The sequence below is a fragment of the Barbus barbus genome (genome assembly GCF_936440315.1).
Source record: "Barbus barbus genome assembly, chromosome: 15".
Lineage (NCBI taxonomy): Eukaryota > Metazoa > Chordata > Actinopteri > Cypriniformes > Cyprinidae > Barbus > Barbus barbus.
The window spans coordinates 18,655,479-18,673,554 of record NC_136743.1 but is presented as its reverse complement, the minus strand read 5'-3'; the positions used below and the strand labels follow the sequence as shown (position 1 = coordinate 18,673,554).

Sequence of the window (18,076 nt, the reverse complement as noted above, 5' to 3'; positions counted from 1 at the left end):
CCAGACCAAAGCAAGTGAACTAACGGCCTTTCCTGGTGTGAATACACCCTAAGATTCTGCACTATTTGTAGGTCACCAATCAGTAAGTTGATCATGTGATTCCTTTGTGTGGATGGTTTGTTCTTTGGATCATTTCAAATTATGCTGGAGAACATGATCATCAGGATTTACACAAACTTTTGAAAGAAGAACCACATACGAAGACATTCAAAATTCAGGTTTTAACTTCTCAAATCATTATACTGATAATATAAATTGTAAGAATACATTTAATTACATTTAAAATGAAGTCAAATATAAAAAAGTATTTCTACTAAATCCCAGACTTTGACCCAACTGTATTTACTGAAATTGTAAAGCTTTCTTGTTACCAGCATTTACACTAACATTTTCTAAAGAAATACCATTAGAAAGTTTCAAGGTTACAAACTTATTTTTATAATTAGCTGACTACTCATTTTGTAAACAAACTAAGACTAGTCTAAAACGACTTAAGATATGCTAAAACACACCTTGCAAGAGCTGACGTGCTTTGGAGAAATAGTAACACCTGAGATACTGAACTTCAAGCACATGCAATATAAAAGAAGTCAAATAAAAGTCATTGTGTTGTTTTTTTAAAAAGGTGCTTTAATATAACATGTCAGAGTCCGGAAGAAAACGTACGACAACCATGAATCAATTCAGATTGAATATACTCCAAACATCAGCACTGCACAGCCTCTCCGAACTGATTTCAAACCCCCGAGTCAATCTGTGGACTATCTAAAGTGTCTGTATGGCTTACTGAAAGGAAAATATCGACAAAGAAAATAAGGCATAATTTAATTAAATGTGCCGACTTGAGATTTAAGTGACAAAGTGTTTCAAAAACAGCACCTGACAGTTTAGTTGTGAAAAACACATGGAGAACAGAAGCAAACAACAACTGTGAGCAAAACCAATAGTTTTAACGCTACCAGATCACCAGGACCCTACTGTGTCCAAAGAAAAAGGTGAAATATGCAAATGAGATAAGTATTGTTTGACGATAATAAAATCGTAATTAAAGCTAGAAATCAAAAATACTAGCAAGCCAAATATCCAAGCAGTCTGGAAGATCAACGCCGGAGACTGAAGAGAGGCTGTACAGCACATCAAGCAGAAAACAGCAAGTGTGGGCTAACATAAGCATTCATCTCAAATACTGACAGAAGAGCATAAACGTGAGAATGAATCGTTCTCTGTCGCCTGCCGCAGAACAGGACGAAAAGAGAGATAGAGAGAGGTAGACGATGAAAGACTGAGGGGAAAAGAAAGAGGACAACATGTAGTGACCGAACTGTGACGTGGCAGACTCTGGGCAGAGAGAGAGGTTATTGCCTGTTCAGCAGCAGATCGGCTGCTCCTCTCAACTTAGGCACTGCGGTGATGTAGAGTCTGCACAGCTTGCGCCAAACACTTTCATACCCCCACCGGGACAAAAGGGCTCCGTTTAGCTCTGCAAGAGGACAAGAGCAAACCCTTTAAGGCCCTACCGTGTCTGTTCTGCTCTGGCACAAGCTGTACAGCGCTGTAGTCCCTGGGCTGGTACTGGTGGTACCCCTACAGGGAGGTCTTTTGTAGTGTAGTATACAGTGGTAGCAGCAGCAGGGTATGGTTTAAAACGAGTCGAAACGAAGATGATGGACCTGTACTAATTCTCAAGAAGTCATGACTCAAACAGATAAGAATTAAAAATGATAAAAGGGATACATTTGCAATTGTGCATCCTGGTTTCCATAAAGGACACTTCCCCTTTAAAAACGACTACCAGGGAACAACTGCAGTGTCTACGCTACTTCACCAAAGGCATTCAGATCAACGTAAAGTAAAAAATAAAAAAAAGACTAGCGGCTAAAATTCTGTTTTTGAAATGTCCAAACATTTGTCTCCAGCACCAATATTAGCGTCGGGCCTGTTTGCCGAAAATGAAATGTACTTCAACATCGGATTGCGATTGGCACGATTTAAGGGGTTAGCTGGCAAAAGAGGCTGTGGTATATGAGACCAGTAACCTAACAAGTGCAAATGCATTCCTTTGCTCTTAGAAAACAAACTAAACAAACAAGTCTAGATAATAGTCTCGGTCTACATAATGGCACAAGCTAAAGCAAAATCGAAAACAAAAGGAGCACAAAAAGAACAGAAGATGGAGACGTGTACCCAGCTTTACGTAATTAAAAATCTCTGGCCTCTTTAACAGTCCTTTTATAAAAAGAGTCTGACCTGCCTCCGTTTTAAAGCATATAATTCTTGTAAAGATTAGGTTCTCTAGAAATATGTTGTGTACAAAATGTTAATTTTCCCCGTAAAAATGGCATTCAAAAAAGGCACTTTGTTGGGTCGGAGAGGAAACCCCACAGTCCTTTAACCCTACGGATTTCTACCTGCATAGCAACACCTCAGAGCATGGTTATGACTCGGATATCTCGTTTCAAAAAAGGGAAAGAAAAAGTAGTAGTTGATTTTTTGGTTTATCATAAGCACTTTTTCAAAAGAGAAATATTTGAGTGTCCATTAAATGTTCAGAGTCTGTTTATGTCCTGGTGGTATGGGTGAGGTGAGGACTGCAGGCTGGAGGAGAGAGGAGCTGGGAGCGGAGCGGGGGACTCGCACTGGCCCCTTGCCGCCAGCCGCTGCGGCTCAGCCTGCTACCTGCCCCTCAGGTTCTGCAGCACCCCGTACACTTCCTCCTCTTTGCTGAGTCCCTCAAAGAAAGGCAGCAGGTCCAGGAGCTCCGTGTCATTCATGTCATCAAACCACGACTGCACGGGAACCTTCACAAGACATTCGCACACAGAGTTATTATCTGACAGTGTCTTATAAAAATCACATTCATGTTATGACATGTCTTTGGTCCAAAATCTTGATTCACATAACTGTATATTCAACAACAAATGAAGAGTTTATTTGCAAAAACAGATAACAATTTTCAGAAATCATGTTTTTTCATTGTGCATCCCAATTAATTTAAATCAAACTGCAGTTAGGTTATTTGATTAGGTAAAAAAAAAACTAAAAACTAAAAAAATACAGCTAACAATAAAAACATGATAACATAAAAAACATGATTTTTGAACATTTTAAATAACGGAGTTATCTGTTTTTGCAAATAAACTCATCAATATAAATCAGTCCCACTTTATATTAAGTGGCTTTAACTATAAATTGTTATATATAAATCTTAATTTATGAGGCTTTACGTTGATACTGATTTTTCTTTTTTTTTACAATTCACAATACAATATGAAAATGTGTCATTTTCATAATAAATATACATAAAAATTTATGAAACAAAAAATATAGTGATATGCCATTTATTAAATGACTAAAAATATATATAAATATTAAACAATTATTTAAAATATAAAGTCAATTTTTTATTATTTTTTGTTGCATTTTTTAAAATATGTTGCATAAATGCAATCTTATAATAGACCTCAACTATGCATTAAATAAATTTTTAAATACAGCATACTTGTTTACATTTTTTTTTTAAAGTGGATACTTATTTTTCAATGTACTCATTTGTGGCAACTGATTATTGATACAATATCAATGTCTCATGAGTACAGCATGGTGTACACTAAAGGTATACTGTAATATTGGGCCATTTTGGAGTTAAAAATAAAATTGAAAGAAGATTATGCTTCATCTCTGCAGATGAATGTGGTTCATGAGTGTGATAAAGAAATGGTTTGTTTTTTTATGATTAATAATAGTGTGTATATATATATATATATATATATATATATATATATATATATATATATATATATATATATATACTTTTTTTATTTAAAAAAATGACTTGCCGCTTTAACTATACATTGTCAAAAGAATAACCAGTTTTACCATATTAACCAGTTTAGGGTTAAAGTACAACATAACAGTAAGCTGTGTGTATTTAATTCACTAATAAGAATCATTTGGACGACTACATTGGCTGAGCTGTATGGTTGTGATTTGCTAAAAGAATCAGAGTCAACTCATAAGAGTCAATCGTGACTCTGAATGTCATGTTTATGTTTTTTTCTATATAAATGCAAGAGTAACCAAACTGTGGTTTAGTTAGGAGTTTCATCAGCAATCAAAACTCACAGCATTTTCAGGATGGAAAATGTAGGAAGCAGGGGAGTTGTCCACAATGATGACGTTCCTGAGCTCTCTCCCAAGCCGACTAAGGTCTTTAACATAGTTCCCTCTGTGGAAAACGCATGATTCTCTGAAGAGTCTCGCCCGAAACACACCCCAATGGTCCAGCAGGTCAGCCACCGGGTCAGCATACTGAAGCACACACAAACACGACAGACACTTACAAACAAGTTTAAGGAGCACCTTCAAGCTGCTCATGCACTGATTAAACAGTCGAGTCACTGTAGAATCATCCAGCTGCTCCCTGCAACAAAAACAAATATAAAACAGAGAAAAAGCAAGCTGCTAGGGCAACGCAACACTATTTCCATGTCTATGCAAATGGAAACGTCTGTAAGGAAACCTACAAACCATAGTCAGATATGTGCCTCTCAGTAAGAAAGCTTGCTATTACAGCCAATGAGGCACTATGCTCTCGATATAACAGACACGGAAGCAACCAAGACACGTGATCTAAACTAAAGTGGGCCGCATACATTCAACAGCTAATGTGTCACTAACAGCTATGAGAAGACAACAAAACACATCGGCTACAGATACGGCGACAAATGAAACTTCACAGCGTATCGTAAAAGCGGCCAAACTCAAACAATGTGAGCTTTCAAAGGTGAAGGCAGCAGCGACTGCAACTACTGGTACATGGCACGCATTCTGGAAGAGTCACATTTGCCATAGAGACACTTACCCATGCATTAGCAGCTAAAACAAACGCAGGCCACACAGAGACAGAGAGGGGGGTCAGATATTAGCAGAGCAGGTATGAATCAACACCCACCCAGCAAGGATGTATCACAGTATTTTCTCCCTTAAATAACATTTGAACTGTGTCAGCCAGTGAGGTTTTGTGTTTTGTGGAGTTTTTTGACATGTTTGTTGACATTAAGTGAGTCAGTGTCATAGTGTAGTGGACAAACCTTGGCTAGACTGGCTGTGAAAAGCACACATTCAAACAGCTCGCCCATTTTCTGCAGGAACTCGTCAACGTAGGGCCTTTTGAGCACATACACCTATGAAGGGGAGATATTGTGATACACAGAGCCAGAAGTCAGTTTAACTCATATCAAAGTGCTCCTAATACATAAAATCCTTATAAACAATAGAATATAAAATACAATATTATATTTAATGCAGTAATGTGACAACAGCTATTAAAGTACATTTTAAATTATAATAAATGTTCAGAATAATTGATATTTAAAAAATATTATGTAATACAATATTGAGCAATTTAAGTCTAAATAACACATTATCAAATATTTACTAATTATTAAATTTGTAAGGACTTCTAAATTACAAATCTCTATAATATATAACACATAATAGTACAATCTTTATAAAATAACATACTATAAAATATGAAAAAGCATTATATAAAACATTTTCTTAATACTTAAAATATTTACAAAACAAAATAATATACAATTAAATATAGTAATACACAGAGCAATTTAAGTTAATTTAAATGATAAATTGAATCTTTATTATCTACATAAATCTTTATGAAAAATCCTCTATAAAATAACATGAAAATGTAAGTTTCATAATACATAAAAATATAATATTGTGATACGCTAGACATTTAAGTTAATTTAAATGATAAATTGAATCTTTATAATTCTTTATAACATATAACACATAATAGTTCAATTTGTTTTATATATATAATAGTTAAAAAAAAAATTATATAATATAAAAATGTATAATACATTTTAATAATATATTAAAAATTGTGCAACAAAAATATAAGTGATAAACTGAGCCATTTAAGTTCATTTAAATGATAAATTGAATCTTTATTATGCATTATCTGCATTATGTGTTTTTATACTATATAACACGTAAGTGAAATCCTTTTTTAAACAAACTAGAAAATATAATATGAAAATGTGTATCTTCATAAACAAAATTACAAAACAAAAAAATATAGTGATATGCTGATTTAAATAACTAATCTTTGTCATCTTAATAAATCTTAATAATATAAAACACATATTACAATAATAGTACATCATCATAAAACAATACACTATAAAAATATAGCAATATAACACAATTGAAGTAATTTTCTTGTTCTTCAATCTGAACACCAAAACACAAGGAACAAATCAAGCACAGATGATTTACATCAGCTCCATGAAGACAAACGACTGCCACCTAGTGCAAGTAATCATGAATAGGCCTCCCAGGACAGACAGCCTATCCTGGATTACTTGAACAAGGGAACAGCCACTCAGCCAACACTTCATCTATCAAGTTGACACTGACATAAAACACATAAATGGCTTCATAACTGCTACAGAATACACTAGAGCACTTATAATCGCTCAAACGTTCACATCTTCAGCAACCTGATGTCAGAGTAAGATGAAACCAGCGCATGTTTCCATCAGTACTGTACCTGATGCACTGTGCCGTCGATCTCCACTGGGACGATGAAATCAGCGTTGCTAATGGGCTGTGAGAAAGAAACAAACACAACACAGACGAGTTATGACCCAGCCTCAGATGGGAGACAAATGTGGAGGAAGTGATCCAACTAAACCCACCCAAACCTAAGTCTGACATGATTTCTGAAAAATCCTTCCAATAAAGAAGGTATTACAATGAAGACTAAACGCATGTCTTATTGCAAGCACTTCTAAAATGTGTTTGGTACATTAAATATTTCATGCATGAAACCATTAATTATAAAATTCTTATCACTACTCCGCCAGTTGTATCACCAGATTCTACAAAAATAACATTTTTAAGGGCTTCTCAGATTTTTCGTCACAGTAACTATTCAACATTATCCCAAACAACATGACAGCTGCTAATGTGCATTTTCTGTGAATCATAACTTCTCTCATGCTTTCTTATAATTAAAATAAATCCGAAGTGAGCTTTTAGTCACATCTACTATATCCAGTTATTACACAACAAGAAACTAACAACAGTTGATAATGACCACAATGAGATATTATTGAAATGAGATAAACTCAATTTACTTATATTTTGCATAAGCAAAATGAAAGTGCAGTGATAAACAGCAGAGGGCGTCTGTGCTCTTTCAGCACAAACCTGCCTAATCAAATATTAATAATCTCTTGTGAGGGAGGTTTAAAAACTGCACACCTCAAATTTTGGTCCTTAGCATGACTGAAATCAATGAACCTCAATGCAAATTTGCCCTGCAAAGCCTGACATATGAAAGAAAAATCTTTTTTTATTGAGCAGTTGGAGCCTTAAAAAAAAAAAAATTATTTGGTATATCTGGCTTTTGTGACTCATGCTCAGTGTTGGGTAAGTTACTTTCAAAAAGTAATTAATTACAGTTACTAATTACTTCATCAATATTGTATTTAAATTACTTTACTAATTACTCTATCTGAAAAGTAACTTAGTTACTCAATAAGTAACTTAATTATTCAAATCGCTAATTAGGCTACATCTTAAAATCCCTATAAACCTTAATAGAAATTAAACTCTATATTCTTTCAATTCGAGTCAAACATATAATATTTTAGCCTTTTAGCTTTAAAACAACTGTAATACTTAAACATTTTTATGAAAAAAATGTAACCACCTTTGGTTAACAAATAGAAATACTCTGCAAAATATCTGAATAACAAAAAGGCTTAAAAGTTAAACAATACATTTCAGTTTGGCAAGATGTTCAGGAAAAACCCAACTAGTAAAATCTGTACAGGTTTATGTCAAAATAACACGTTAACTGAAAGAATAAATTACAGAAATGATCTTCTCTGCTGAATAATGTCAGATCGCGCTGTTCTTATGAGGTAAATTTCTCATAGCAGGTCTTCTTTCAAAAATGATGAATATTAGATTATTTTTTTTTTCTTAATATTTTACTTTTTTTTTTGTATCTAGGTGAGGGCATATGCGCGCAGGTGACTGCATATAATGAGCTCAGACACGGGAAAGACTGTACCTTGCTTTAGTTTCATACGGATTGCATAATCAGAAACATTAGTTTTTAATTTGAATTCGTTCAAGTGTCAAGTAGACACTTCAAGATTTTTAGATTCTATTGATTTTAGCCTTATATGTATCTGAGTCAGAGCCGGCGCCAGGGCACCTCCATCTGTGATTGCGTGCAGTTTCTGACGCTCGCTAAAGCGTGCAATCGCTTTCTTATGTGCGCTGTTTTACCGGTTTCACTTTCGCTTTCGAAACGATCACGTTCAGCAAGAAGGGGAGAGGATGGAAAGTGGGGGGCACCGTAACTCTGCCCGCGAATGCCCCCTCTTGGTGCCGGCCCTGATTTGAGTATTTAAGGTTTCTCTGTGATGTGAATCAGGAAAATCTGAAAGTGAACGCACCCGCACGCGGAGGGTTAAAGCCGCCGCATTCAATATCTTTAGACGGTAAATTTAGATTTAAAATTCAATATTGCTTTTAGAACTGTTGAAATTATTTACTGTATGTAACGCAAGTACTTTATAAGTAACTGTAATTAAATTACCTAAAAATGAACAGTAATCCCTTACTTTACTTTTTCAGTGGATAAGTAATTTAATTACAGAAACGCGTTACTTAGTAACGCGTTACACCCAACACTGCTCATGCTGTATGAATCACAGACTTTTTGTTTATTTAGAAGCCCAAAATATGCAATTTTGTACAGTTTCTAACTTGCCAACATGGCGAGCATATTTGTATTTCTATATTCTATATTTGTATATTTATGGATTATTAAGTAAACATAAGTTGCTTCAGCTCAGTAAGTGTTTAATCTTGAAATATTACCAACAATATAAAAGTTATATCGTTTACTTTACAAAAATCATTAACGATTTCACAGCAGAAAGACATGTGTAATGCAACCTAAAGTGGGATGTTTTAGAACGATATTAAAATGTTTTTTACTTGCTAAAAAGTATGAACTATCAATCAGATGGCAAAAGGCATGTAGCCAAGTAGATTGTGTACAACAGGTTTTTCAGCAAAGTTCTGATCATGTTGATAATTTAGAGGCCATAGAATTGTGTGTATTAATATGATACAATAGGCTTTAAAGGGTTAAACTCATTTATAAACAAACTACCTCATACCTGTGTTATTTTAGTATCATTAAGATATTATATTATAGTTCTACTAATATTTTGATTCAGTTTTATTTTTATATTTTCAGTTTTCGTTTTAATTTTAGTTAATACTTTTAAGTTTGTTGTGTGTTTTTGTCATTTTTTCTTTTTTTGTGTCTACATAGTTCTATTTTATTTCAGTTTTAATTTTAGGTATAAAGTTAATTAAAATGAGAAATTCTGCCTCAGCAACAAGCTGAAACTCAAGTTTATTTTTTTCCAAGTAACAAAATTTTTTTTTACCGGTTTTCAGTTTAGTTTCAGTTTTAGTTAACTATAAAAACCCTGCCCTGGACTAAATTTCTGAGCTTCATACACAGATCAAGATGCTGAAAAGCCCAATACTGAGTTTCACAATCAGTGTTGCTCTTCAACTCTCCTCCTACTAGCAGCAGAGACAAATGCGCCCTGACTGGGCCGTCACTAAGCATCACAGGAAGCTCTGCCCGCATACATGTATATCCCTAACGCAAAATAGGTCACTGTGGGTCACAGTCACTGAGCAAATTACAGATAGAAGTCACAGTTACACTGCATCAGCAGTCCATCCCTGGTTATTTCTGTTTGGGAAACACCTGAACTAATTTCAACAGGCAACAACTAATGAATTACCTTAAACGAGCTGTGCACCAGAGTCTCATCCAAGTCTATAACCACACACTTCTTCCCATAGTCATTTATGTTAACCTCAGGGAGGAGGTACTTCTCTGGAGGCTGTGGAAATGTAAAACAGAGAGAGTAAACGTGATGAACATGGATCAACTTCAGAGTAATCAATGAGAAATGAGGCACGGGAGGTTAAACCACAACGTGTTAGACCGTTATCAAGCAAAATGAGTAGAAAGATGGGGAAAAAGCAGCATAGTTCCCAACCATCTACACATTTCCTCTGGAAATTGTAAGAGACACCTTCGGGCATTTTAGGAAGTGTGTTTCCTGAGCTGTACAGATGACGCTCATGCAGTAACATCCCAGCTCTTCCGAGCGGAAGTGGAAAGGATTACGGCCATGCGTGGGGGATTAAAAGGTTTTTCACACATTAATCAGAGATGCAGGATAGGTAAGGTTAGAGAGTGACTTCAGCACTGGCTGCCTGTACAGCCTCGCTGCACCGTCTCGATACAAGCGGAGGCAATCTTGTTATGGAGGTAGGCAGTATGCTGTCGAGTCCATCTAATCTAAATCCCTGTCTGTTTAATGGGGTGAATCAATTTTAGGAGGAACCGCTGGGGTGCAGTCATGATCCTGGTCGGTATTTATAAATTTAAAAAAGTATTTCTTTTTTTTTTTATCTTACTGACACCCAAATACTGAACTTTTGTTGTAAATTATGATAAGGTTTTGTTTAATTCTCAAAAAAAAAAATTTTAATCGTTTAGTCGCTTTGGATAACAGCGTCTACTAAATGATTAATCATAAATGTAAAATACTTAGAAGTCTTCAAAGCATCAGAAATATGTTAAACAACGAACCAACCAGTAATGTTTTGCATCGTATGGCATTCTTTTCCACCAACTAAAATGTTTTATAAATTTATTTCGCAACATTATAGCTGTAAAACTTTCAGCTTGTTACAAAGTTTTATTCTGTAAAAAAAAAAATTTAATGAACAAAAACTGTGAAGAGGAAACTGAACATTAATGAAAATCTAATTATTTCAAACAAATATAAAAACGCATTGCTAAAAACAGGCCACGGAAAATACTGAAAAGGCAAGTAAAATAAAAGAAAGTACTGTTGGACTCTGCAAACACTGTGGCGTTGGGCAGAATATTTTGCTCAGCACCTTTAAACAGACTAGAATACAGTGGAAAAACACTTGCATCATCAAATCAGAAGCAGTCATACTCCCAATAGTTAAAAAGCAGGAGGGTGGGCATAGCCAACACGTTGAAAATGCCTTAACCTATAATTGTGTGGAAAAACGTTAGGCTTTCCAGCCGCCTCAAAAGTAGTATAATATACAGTGCATGCAAGCATCCATCAGGCAAAGTGCATCACTGTCCACAGAGCCGCTTCAAAAGTGGATTTGAGTGTACAGTGGTGCGGCGCTCCATGCGGCATGCGAGAGCACACAGACAGACGGCACGGAGTGGAATCATACATACACTGGGGATAGGGATGACCTCAACCTGGTCACACTGGGATATGAGAGATGAAGACAGAGGACACAAACAGGAGAGGAAATGAGGTGCTGAACCACAAGACAAATGGACAATAATTCAGACAAATGTGATACAGTCTGCACAGAAAAAGAGAGCGGGAAAGAGAGAGATGTGATGACTTCTGTTTACCATCAGCAAACCACACATGATGGTGAGACAAAGAAGCGAGGTCTCTGAATCAATTTGCATCTGATTGACTGTGTAATCACTCCCTGTGTAAAGAGGATGTTTGGGCATCTCACCTTTGGTGGAGCTCCGTTCTCCTCCACAGGTGGGGGCAGAGGGCTGCTGTTGTTGTTGGGGGTGGCAGGGGGCTCGGCATCGTAACTTCTCAGACAGCAGAACAATGAGCTGAAGATGCCGCGAGTCCTCTTCTTCTTCAGACTGCTGTTAGACAGCGAAACTGACAAAAGAATGGACAGAGAGAATATATTGAACAAGGTTTAAAACACATGACTGCAATAATAATTTACTAGGGATGCATTATTAGTGGCAACACTGGTGCATTAGCGGCTTCGCTTGTTTATTCCAGGTTGTCATTTATAATAAATTCATGTCATTTATATCAGGTTCCCCCAATTCAAACTTTTTACTGTACATCAATGATTTGATTAATGATTAAACTTCAGATATTTACAATAATACCACACCTGTTACTAGACAATAGAGTTTTTTATTTTGAAAAACACTTTAATTATCTCTTTAACCATTTTATGGTTACCCACCGTAACGTGAAAATATATAAACTAATATAATACCAAAACATGTATACACAATAGTGTCCAACAGTTTGGGGTATGATATTTTTAATGTTTGTGAAAGAGGTCTTTTATGTTCACCAAGACTGCATTTATTTGATCAAACACAGTAAAATTGTAAAATATTATTCCAATTTAAAATAACTTTTTATTTGAATATATTTTAAAATGCAATTTATTACTTTGATGGCAAAACTGAATTGCAGTCATCAATGTCACACAATCCTTCACAAATCCTTCTAAACATTTTTGTGGAAGACATGACATTTTTCAGGATTCTCTGATGAATGGAAAGTTTAAAAAACAGCATTTTGAAAAACTTTTTTTTTTTGCAACATTTTCAATGTCTATTGTAATTTTTGATCAATTTAATTGCATTCATGCTCAATAAAAGCATTCATTCTTTAAAAAAAAAATCCTAATGACCCCAAACTTTTGAACAGATATATTGATACATATATAGGCCATGATATTGGTTATCGATTATCAGTTGCACAAAGTTCAATAACACTTATTAGGACACTGGTGGTGGGAATGTCCGAACACCCTTTAGGAAAATGGCTCTCTCACAGCACAGAAAGACACTTGGGATTTTTAATTAAACGTCCAGGCTATTACAACTGATTATGGACAGGCTTTACACCAACACACAGCACAACATCAAAGACCCTCATGGTGCTCCTCTCCTCATTCACACACACACTAATAATAATCTGCCTTCATTCCAGCGCCACAGCGGAGGCTCTAAATGCTAACACTGAGGTCACCAGCAAGTAAAGGCCCTTTAAAAATAGTGACAAGCAGGAAAAAAAAATATGAAACTAGACCCCTCACTTACAAACCCCACCCCATCCCTTTTAGGCCCCTAAAGCCTCATCCCTCCGGTCATTGGCTGTCGAATCCAGCACCATTTTAAGGGACAGAGGCTATTTTCCCTGGTTCCTGAAGCTTCAGTGACGACTTCAGAGGCATTGGGAGAGGGGGAATATTTGAGGGAGAGAGGGAAGAGGAGAGGAGGGGCAGCAGCAGGGGAGGAGGAGCTAAGAAAATGAACAGCCTATAACAGCCGTGCATTCCTCTCCCGCCCCTTTGGCCATCTCAAAGCTTCAGCCGAACATCTCATGCTTTTCTCCTCCAAATTTAAAAAACTCTGCAATACTTTACACCCAAATTAAGTATGAAATCTAATGACTTATCAAATGCATCACAAATTATGACAACTGGAAAGATTCTGCTGACATTTACAACTTCAAGTATGTATTACGAGCTGTTATTTTGTTTTCAAAGGAGTGGATCATTTTTCATAAGTGGGAGGACTGCAGCTTGGCTTCACTTAGGAATACTGCAGGAGTTGACGTGTCAGAAAGCATGTACAGCATCATGCTTTAAAGTGTAAAAACACATCTTGATATCTAACGTCTAGCCCGTCGCAATGAGAGCGTCTTTGCAATTCCACAACAGAGCCTAAACACAAAAGGCAAAAACACACATCTGTCTGTAATCTAGTTATTATTTAAACACCTTTAACTCAAATAAAGAGTAAAACATATAGACTACAAAAGCTCCCAATGAGAAAATAGTTGTTATATAAAGTATTTCCATATGCACTCTAAATAAGTAAAAGAATAAAGCACAGTGAAGTACAGAGAGTTTTACATAACTGTGGACAGAATGCAAAAAAAGATCCCTGTCAGGCAATGGGCCAGAGACATTGATCACTGCGGCGGACTCCCTCAGATGCCATCAGAGCTGAAGGCATGAGAAGATGCAGCTGCCTTTAAAAAAAAAATCCTGTAATTACTACTGACTTTAATTACTTCTGGCTTAATATTAATCTACATGTTGGAAAGACTCATTAATGGCTTTGAAGAGGGAGGCCTGGTCTGGGTGAGATCGAGACATTTAAAGTGTTGCCTAATAGGCCATCAAGAGCACAAGGACCATTTTAGAGTCGACGGTTCAACTTTATTCTGTGCTGCTTTGAGAGGGCAGCTGTTGAAGAGATTCTCTACTCAGCCACCCAGAGGTCAAAGGTAAAGCCCTGGAAGTGCTCCATCCAAATGCCTGCTGTCAGAGCCAGACATCCTCAGATGGGAAGCCAGAGGCAGTTCCGCAAAACTGCCTTCATAGCTGCGTATCTCTGCAGCAGAGATAGATTAACTCATTTTTCATTTTTTCAATCTTCATTTAAAATATTTAGATATTAAAGGTGAGATACTATATGCAGGCACACCTATTGTTTTTTAGCATTTTTTTTTTTGGAAAGAACTAATGAAAAGGACACATCCCAAATACGGTGTTTATTTAAAAAAAACAAAAAATAAATTATATATATATATATAATACTTTATCTAATTGTGTTTGTAGATTTCAATTGCAATACATATTTTAAAATTTTGTTTTCTCAATATTACTTTTTCTCATGCACGGAACCAGAAATATTAAGTTTCACTTTAGTTACACCAATCTGTAAAAAAAAAAAAAAAACTATGATGTGTCAACAATAAATAATACATTTTGAATAAACCAAGAATACTGAACCTGATTTTATCCAGTGTTCAGATTTATTTTCTGGATTTTTATGCTAATTAGTGCCAACATAATTACACAGTGCCTTATTTTCATAACATTTCAGAAAACTTGAAGCGTTATCTATTAGTTAAAATGTGTGCCCTATTCACCTGTGGTGTCTTGCTAATATATATATAATTAGTGCTGTCAAACGATTAATTGCGATTAATCGCATCCATAATAAAAGTTTTTGTTTACATAATATGTGTATATTTATTATGTGTATATAAATACAAACATGCATGTATATATTTAAGTTTGTTTAAATATTAAATATATTTATATATAAAATAAAATATAAGAATATATAAATGTATAAACGTAAATATTTTCAAAATATATACTGTATGGGTTTGTATTTTTATATACATAATAAATATACACAGTACACATACATATATGGTGTAAACAAAAACTTTTATTTTGGATGCGATTAATCGTTTGACAGCACTAATATATATACCGTTTGCACTATCTATATATATATATATACACACATACCAGAAATATTAAGTTTCACTTTAGTTACACCAGGCTTTCCAGTTTTATTCCTATCAACATACTTACTCATGGTTAAAATCTATCTTTGTTCTGGCTGTAGACAGTATTTTCTGATTTATGGAGTGATTAAATAAATAAAATAAATAAAAAACACTATAAAAAACAATCTGTAAAAAAAAAAAAAAACTATGATGTGTCAACAATAAATAATACATTTTGAATAAACCAAGAATACTGAACCTGATTTTATCCAGTGTTCAGATTTATTTTCTGGATTTTTATGCAAATTAGTGCCAACATAATTACACATAATTACATATATACATTTCCACGCATTAATTGTTTGTTTATCTCCTAACAACCTAAAGCATCACATAACGGACTTGTATGTTGCGTAAAAAAAAGAAGGCAACTAAGTTAAATAGCATACCTACTTAACTATTCCTGTTGCTGACTGGACCGAAAAAAGAACAATTTAAAGTCCACTGCTTCTTAAAAACACACTAAATAAAACATGTGCCTTTTAAAGTACTCTACTTATGCACTTCTGCCTCGTGACAGAAAGAAACATGTTTATGTTGGTCTCCATCCACATCAGGGGCGACCGACGCTGACAGAGCCCAAAACTTTCAGTCTCCAGCAGTTTACACAGCTCCGTTATATAAACACACACACACTCGGTCATCGTTCTGCATCAACAATAGCACACTGTCATATAAAACCATATTAAAAGTTCACAAAACACGCATTATTCTCACTTCTGTCAGTGCAAACAGTAATGAAATGCCTAAAATGTTTCTTGTCCGCGGACTTGGGCTCGCAGCCCGCTCGTTTAAAATGGTGGGTAAAGCTAACAAAACGCGCTACGGAGAGCAACTTCAACACACAAAAACACCTCTCACCTTTCTCAGCATTTGACGAGAGTATCTCCTCCTCCTTGGGGTTCGTAACCTGCGTTATTATGGACGTGTTGTCCATGGAAACGAGATGTTAGCTCCTTTTTCCAGCGAGTTCTGTCCGTGTTTCAGCTTGTGCTAACAGCTAGTCGAGTTAATGGCAGATCTCCAGCCAGCAGCAGACTGCTGTCGCTCAGGCTAGCGCGGGCGAACGGACTGCACCCGACCACTAATCTTTGCGTTTTGTTGCATTAAAATACGCGTCGCGGACACACATTTGATCAATCAGCCCGTGCGGATGCGCATAACAAAAATCAGTTGCGCCAGCGCCGAGTGGCTAACAAGTAGTTGGAGGCTGAATTGCTAATATAAGATAGCGTTAGCGAGCTGACCATGAAATCTCCAAATGTAGGCTGAATAAATGACCCGCGCGATGTCTGAACGCTAGCGTCTAAACTCCTGGAGCTACAGCCGACATCTGCGCGCTTAAGCGATCGTCAGAAACGGCCTCTTCATGTTTTCTGATCTCTGCTTCCAACATGGAGACGGCGAGTGTTTGATATTCATGAGATAGAGCTGAGGAACAGCAGGAGGAGGTATTTTCTGGGAACCCCCTCCCTCATATTAAAAATAAAAGCACGGCCGGGGAGCACGCAGCTCGCCCAATGACAGGAGTCCGTGCAAAGCTGACTGATTTCTTCATCAACGCCTTCAGGAACTCGACTATATTGATTGTTTTGATTTCTTCCTACTGTTGTTTAATCTGTATTGAGTGGCTTTATTGTGCGAATAAATAGTGAAAATATATGCAATTTATAGTAAAGATATGGGCATGGAATGTAAAGAGGCATCGCATCACACAAAATCCAGTAACAATTTGCCTGTAACGTTACTTGTATTACAAAGCGGGAAGCAGGCGAGGTTATATTTCTGCTTTTGAGGTTTAAATATGCTTTCCCTGTATGTATGTATGTATATATATATATATGCGCAGTTTATTTCACAACATCGCATCGCATGTCTCCATCTGCTGTTCAAAGATATTGTTGCAGTTTTGTAAAAATAAAATGAAAAAAAAAAATAAATAAACACCGCATGTTTCCCATGGTCTCTGTCTCACTATGTTAAAACTGAATAAAATAAAAACTAAATAAATAAACAAACAATCGAGTCTGTATTTTATGCTGTGCCAGTAGGTGAATTAAACAGAAGAGCAAAACCTGAGTAAGAACAAGCATTCAAGCATTTCCATGTTAACCAGTGCCTTTTGTTTTCGTTTTTATTATATGTTAGTGTAGCCTGATGATCCTAAAAGTTATGTAACATTTATTTATTGTTTCGTAATTACAGCCCAGTTAGGCTATTATAATGTAGTATTTTACATCTTTGCTGCAAACTTTCTTCTTCTGCATGCATTTTAGGCATTTTACACTGTTTCAAATTGTGGGATGTAATCAATAGTTAAATCAGAGCAAATTGCATATAGAAGCAGGTTTTAAAATATCCAGGTGAGTTGTCACCTGGTTTTTTTCTGTTTTTTTAATTAATCCAAAAATTCGACTTTCTATTCAGGTCCTACCTTTACTCATATGTAAAGTACGTTGCAAAATGTTGACATAACCAAGAATAACAGAATCATACTGAGGTAGAAATAATGACTTGCTGATGATAATTTAAAGTGCTTTGAGAGGTGTCCATAGATAATAACAAACGATGATAGATTATAGGCTTTTTGGTTGACTATCAGTCTTGCTTGTCCTTTCATGTATTATAGCCCACAGTTGGAAAATTGCTACTTTACTATTCAATGCTTTTTAAATACGTCAATATGCCAAGGCTGTATTTATTTGTTCAAAAATATAAATCGTCTTTCAAAAACATTTAAAAGCCTTAAATATTCTGAACTTTTGGCCGCAAGAGTA

General features: G+C 35.6%; 1 protein-coding gene across 2 annotated transcripts; it reads right to left on the bottom strand.

The window, feature by feature from the left end:
* Positions 1-618: 618 nt before the first annotated feature.
* On the bottom strand, positions 619-16,831 carry LOC306881728 (CTD small phosphatase-like protein). Of its 2 annotated transcripts, XM_079435965.1 has the most exons (8): positions 16,161-16,831; positions 11,671-11,831; positions 11,372-11,404; positions 9,876-9,977; positions 6,575-6,631; positions 5,091-5,183; positions 4,123-4,308; positions 620-2,798 (listed from the first exon to the last, which is right to left on the bottom strand). In XM_079435965.1, the coding sequence occupies exons 1-8, from the start codon at positions 16,234-16,236 to the stop codon at positions 2,673-2,675; spliced, it is 834 nt and encodes a 277-aa protein (XP_079292091.1). In that variant the 5' UTR covers positions 16,237-16,831; the 3' UTR covers positions 620-2,672. The 2 variants fall into 2 exon arrangements, with proteins under 2 accessions (XP_079292092.1, XP_079292091.1); XM_079435966.1 differs by lacking the exon at positions 11,372-11,404 and having other exon boundaries at positions 619-2,798.
* Positions 16,832-18,076: the final 1,245 nt, after the last annotated feature.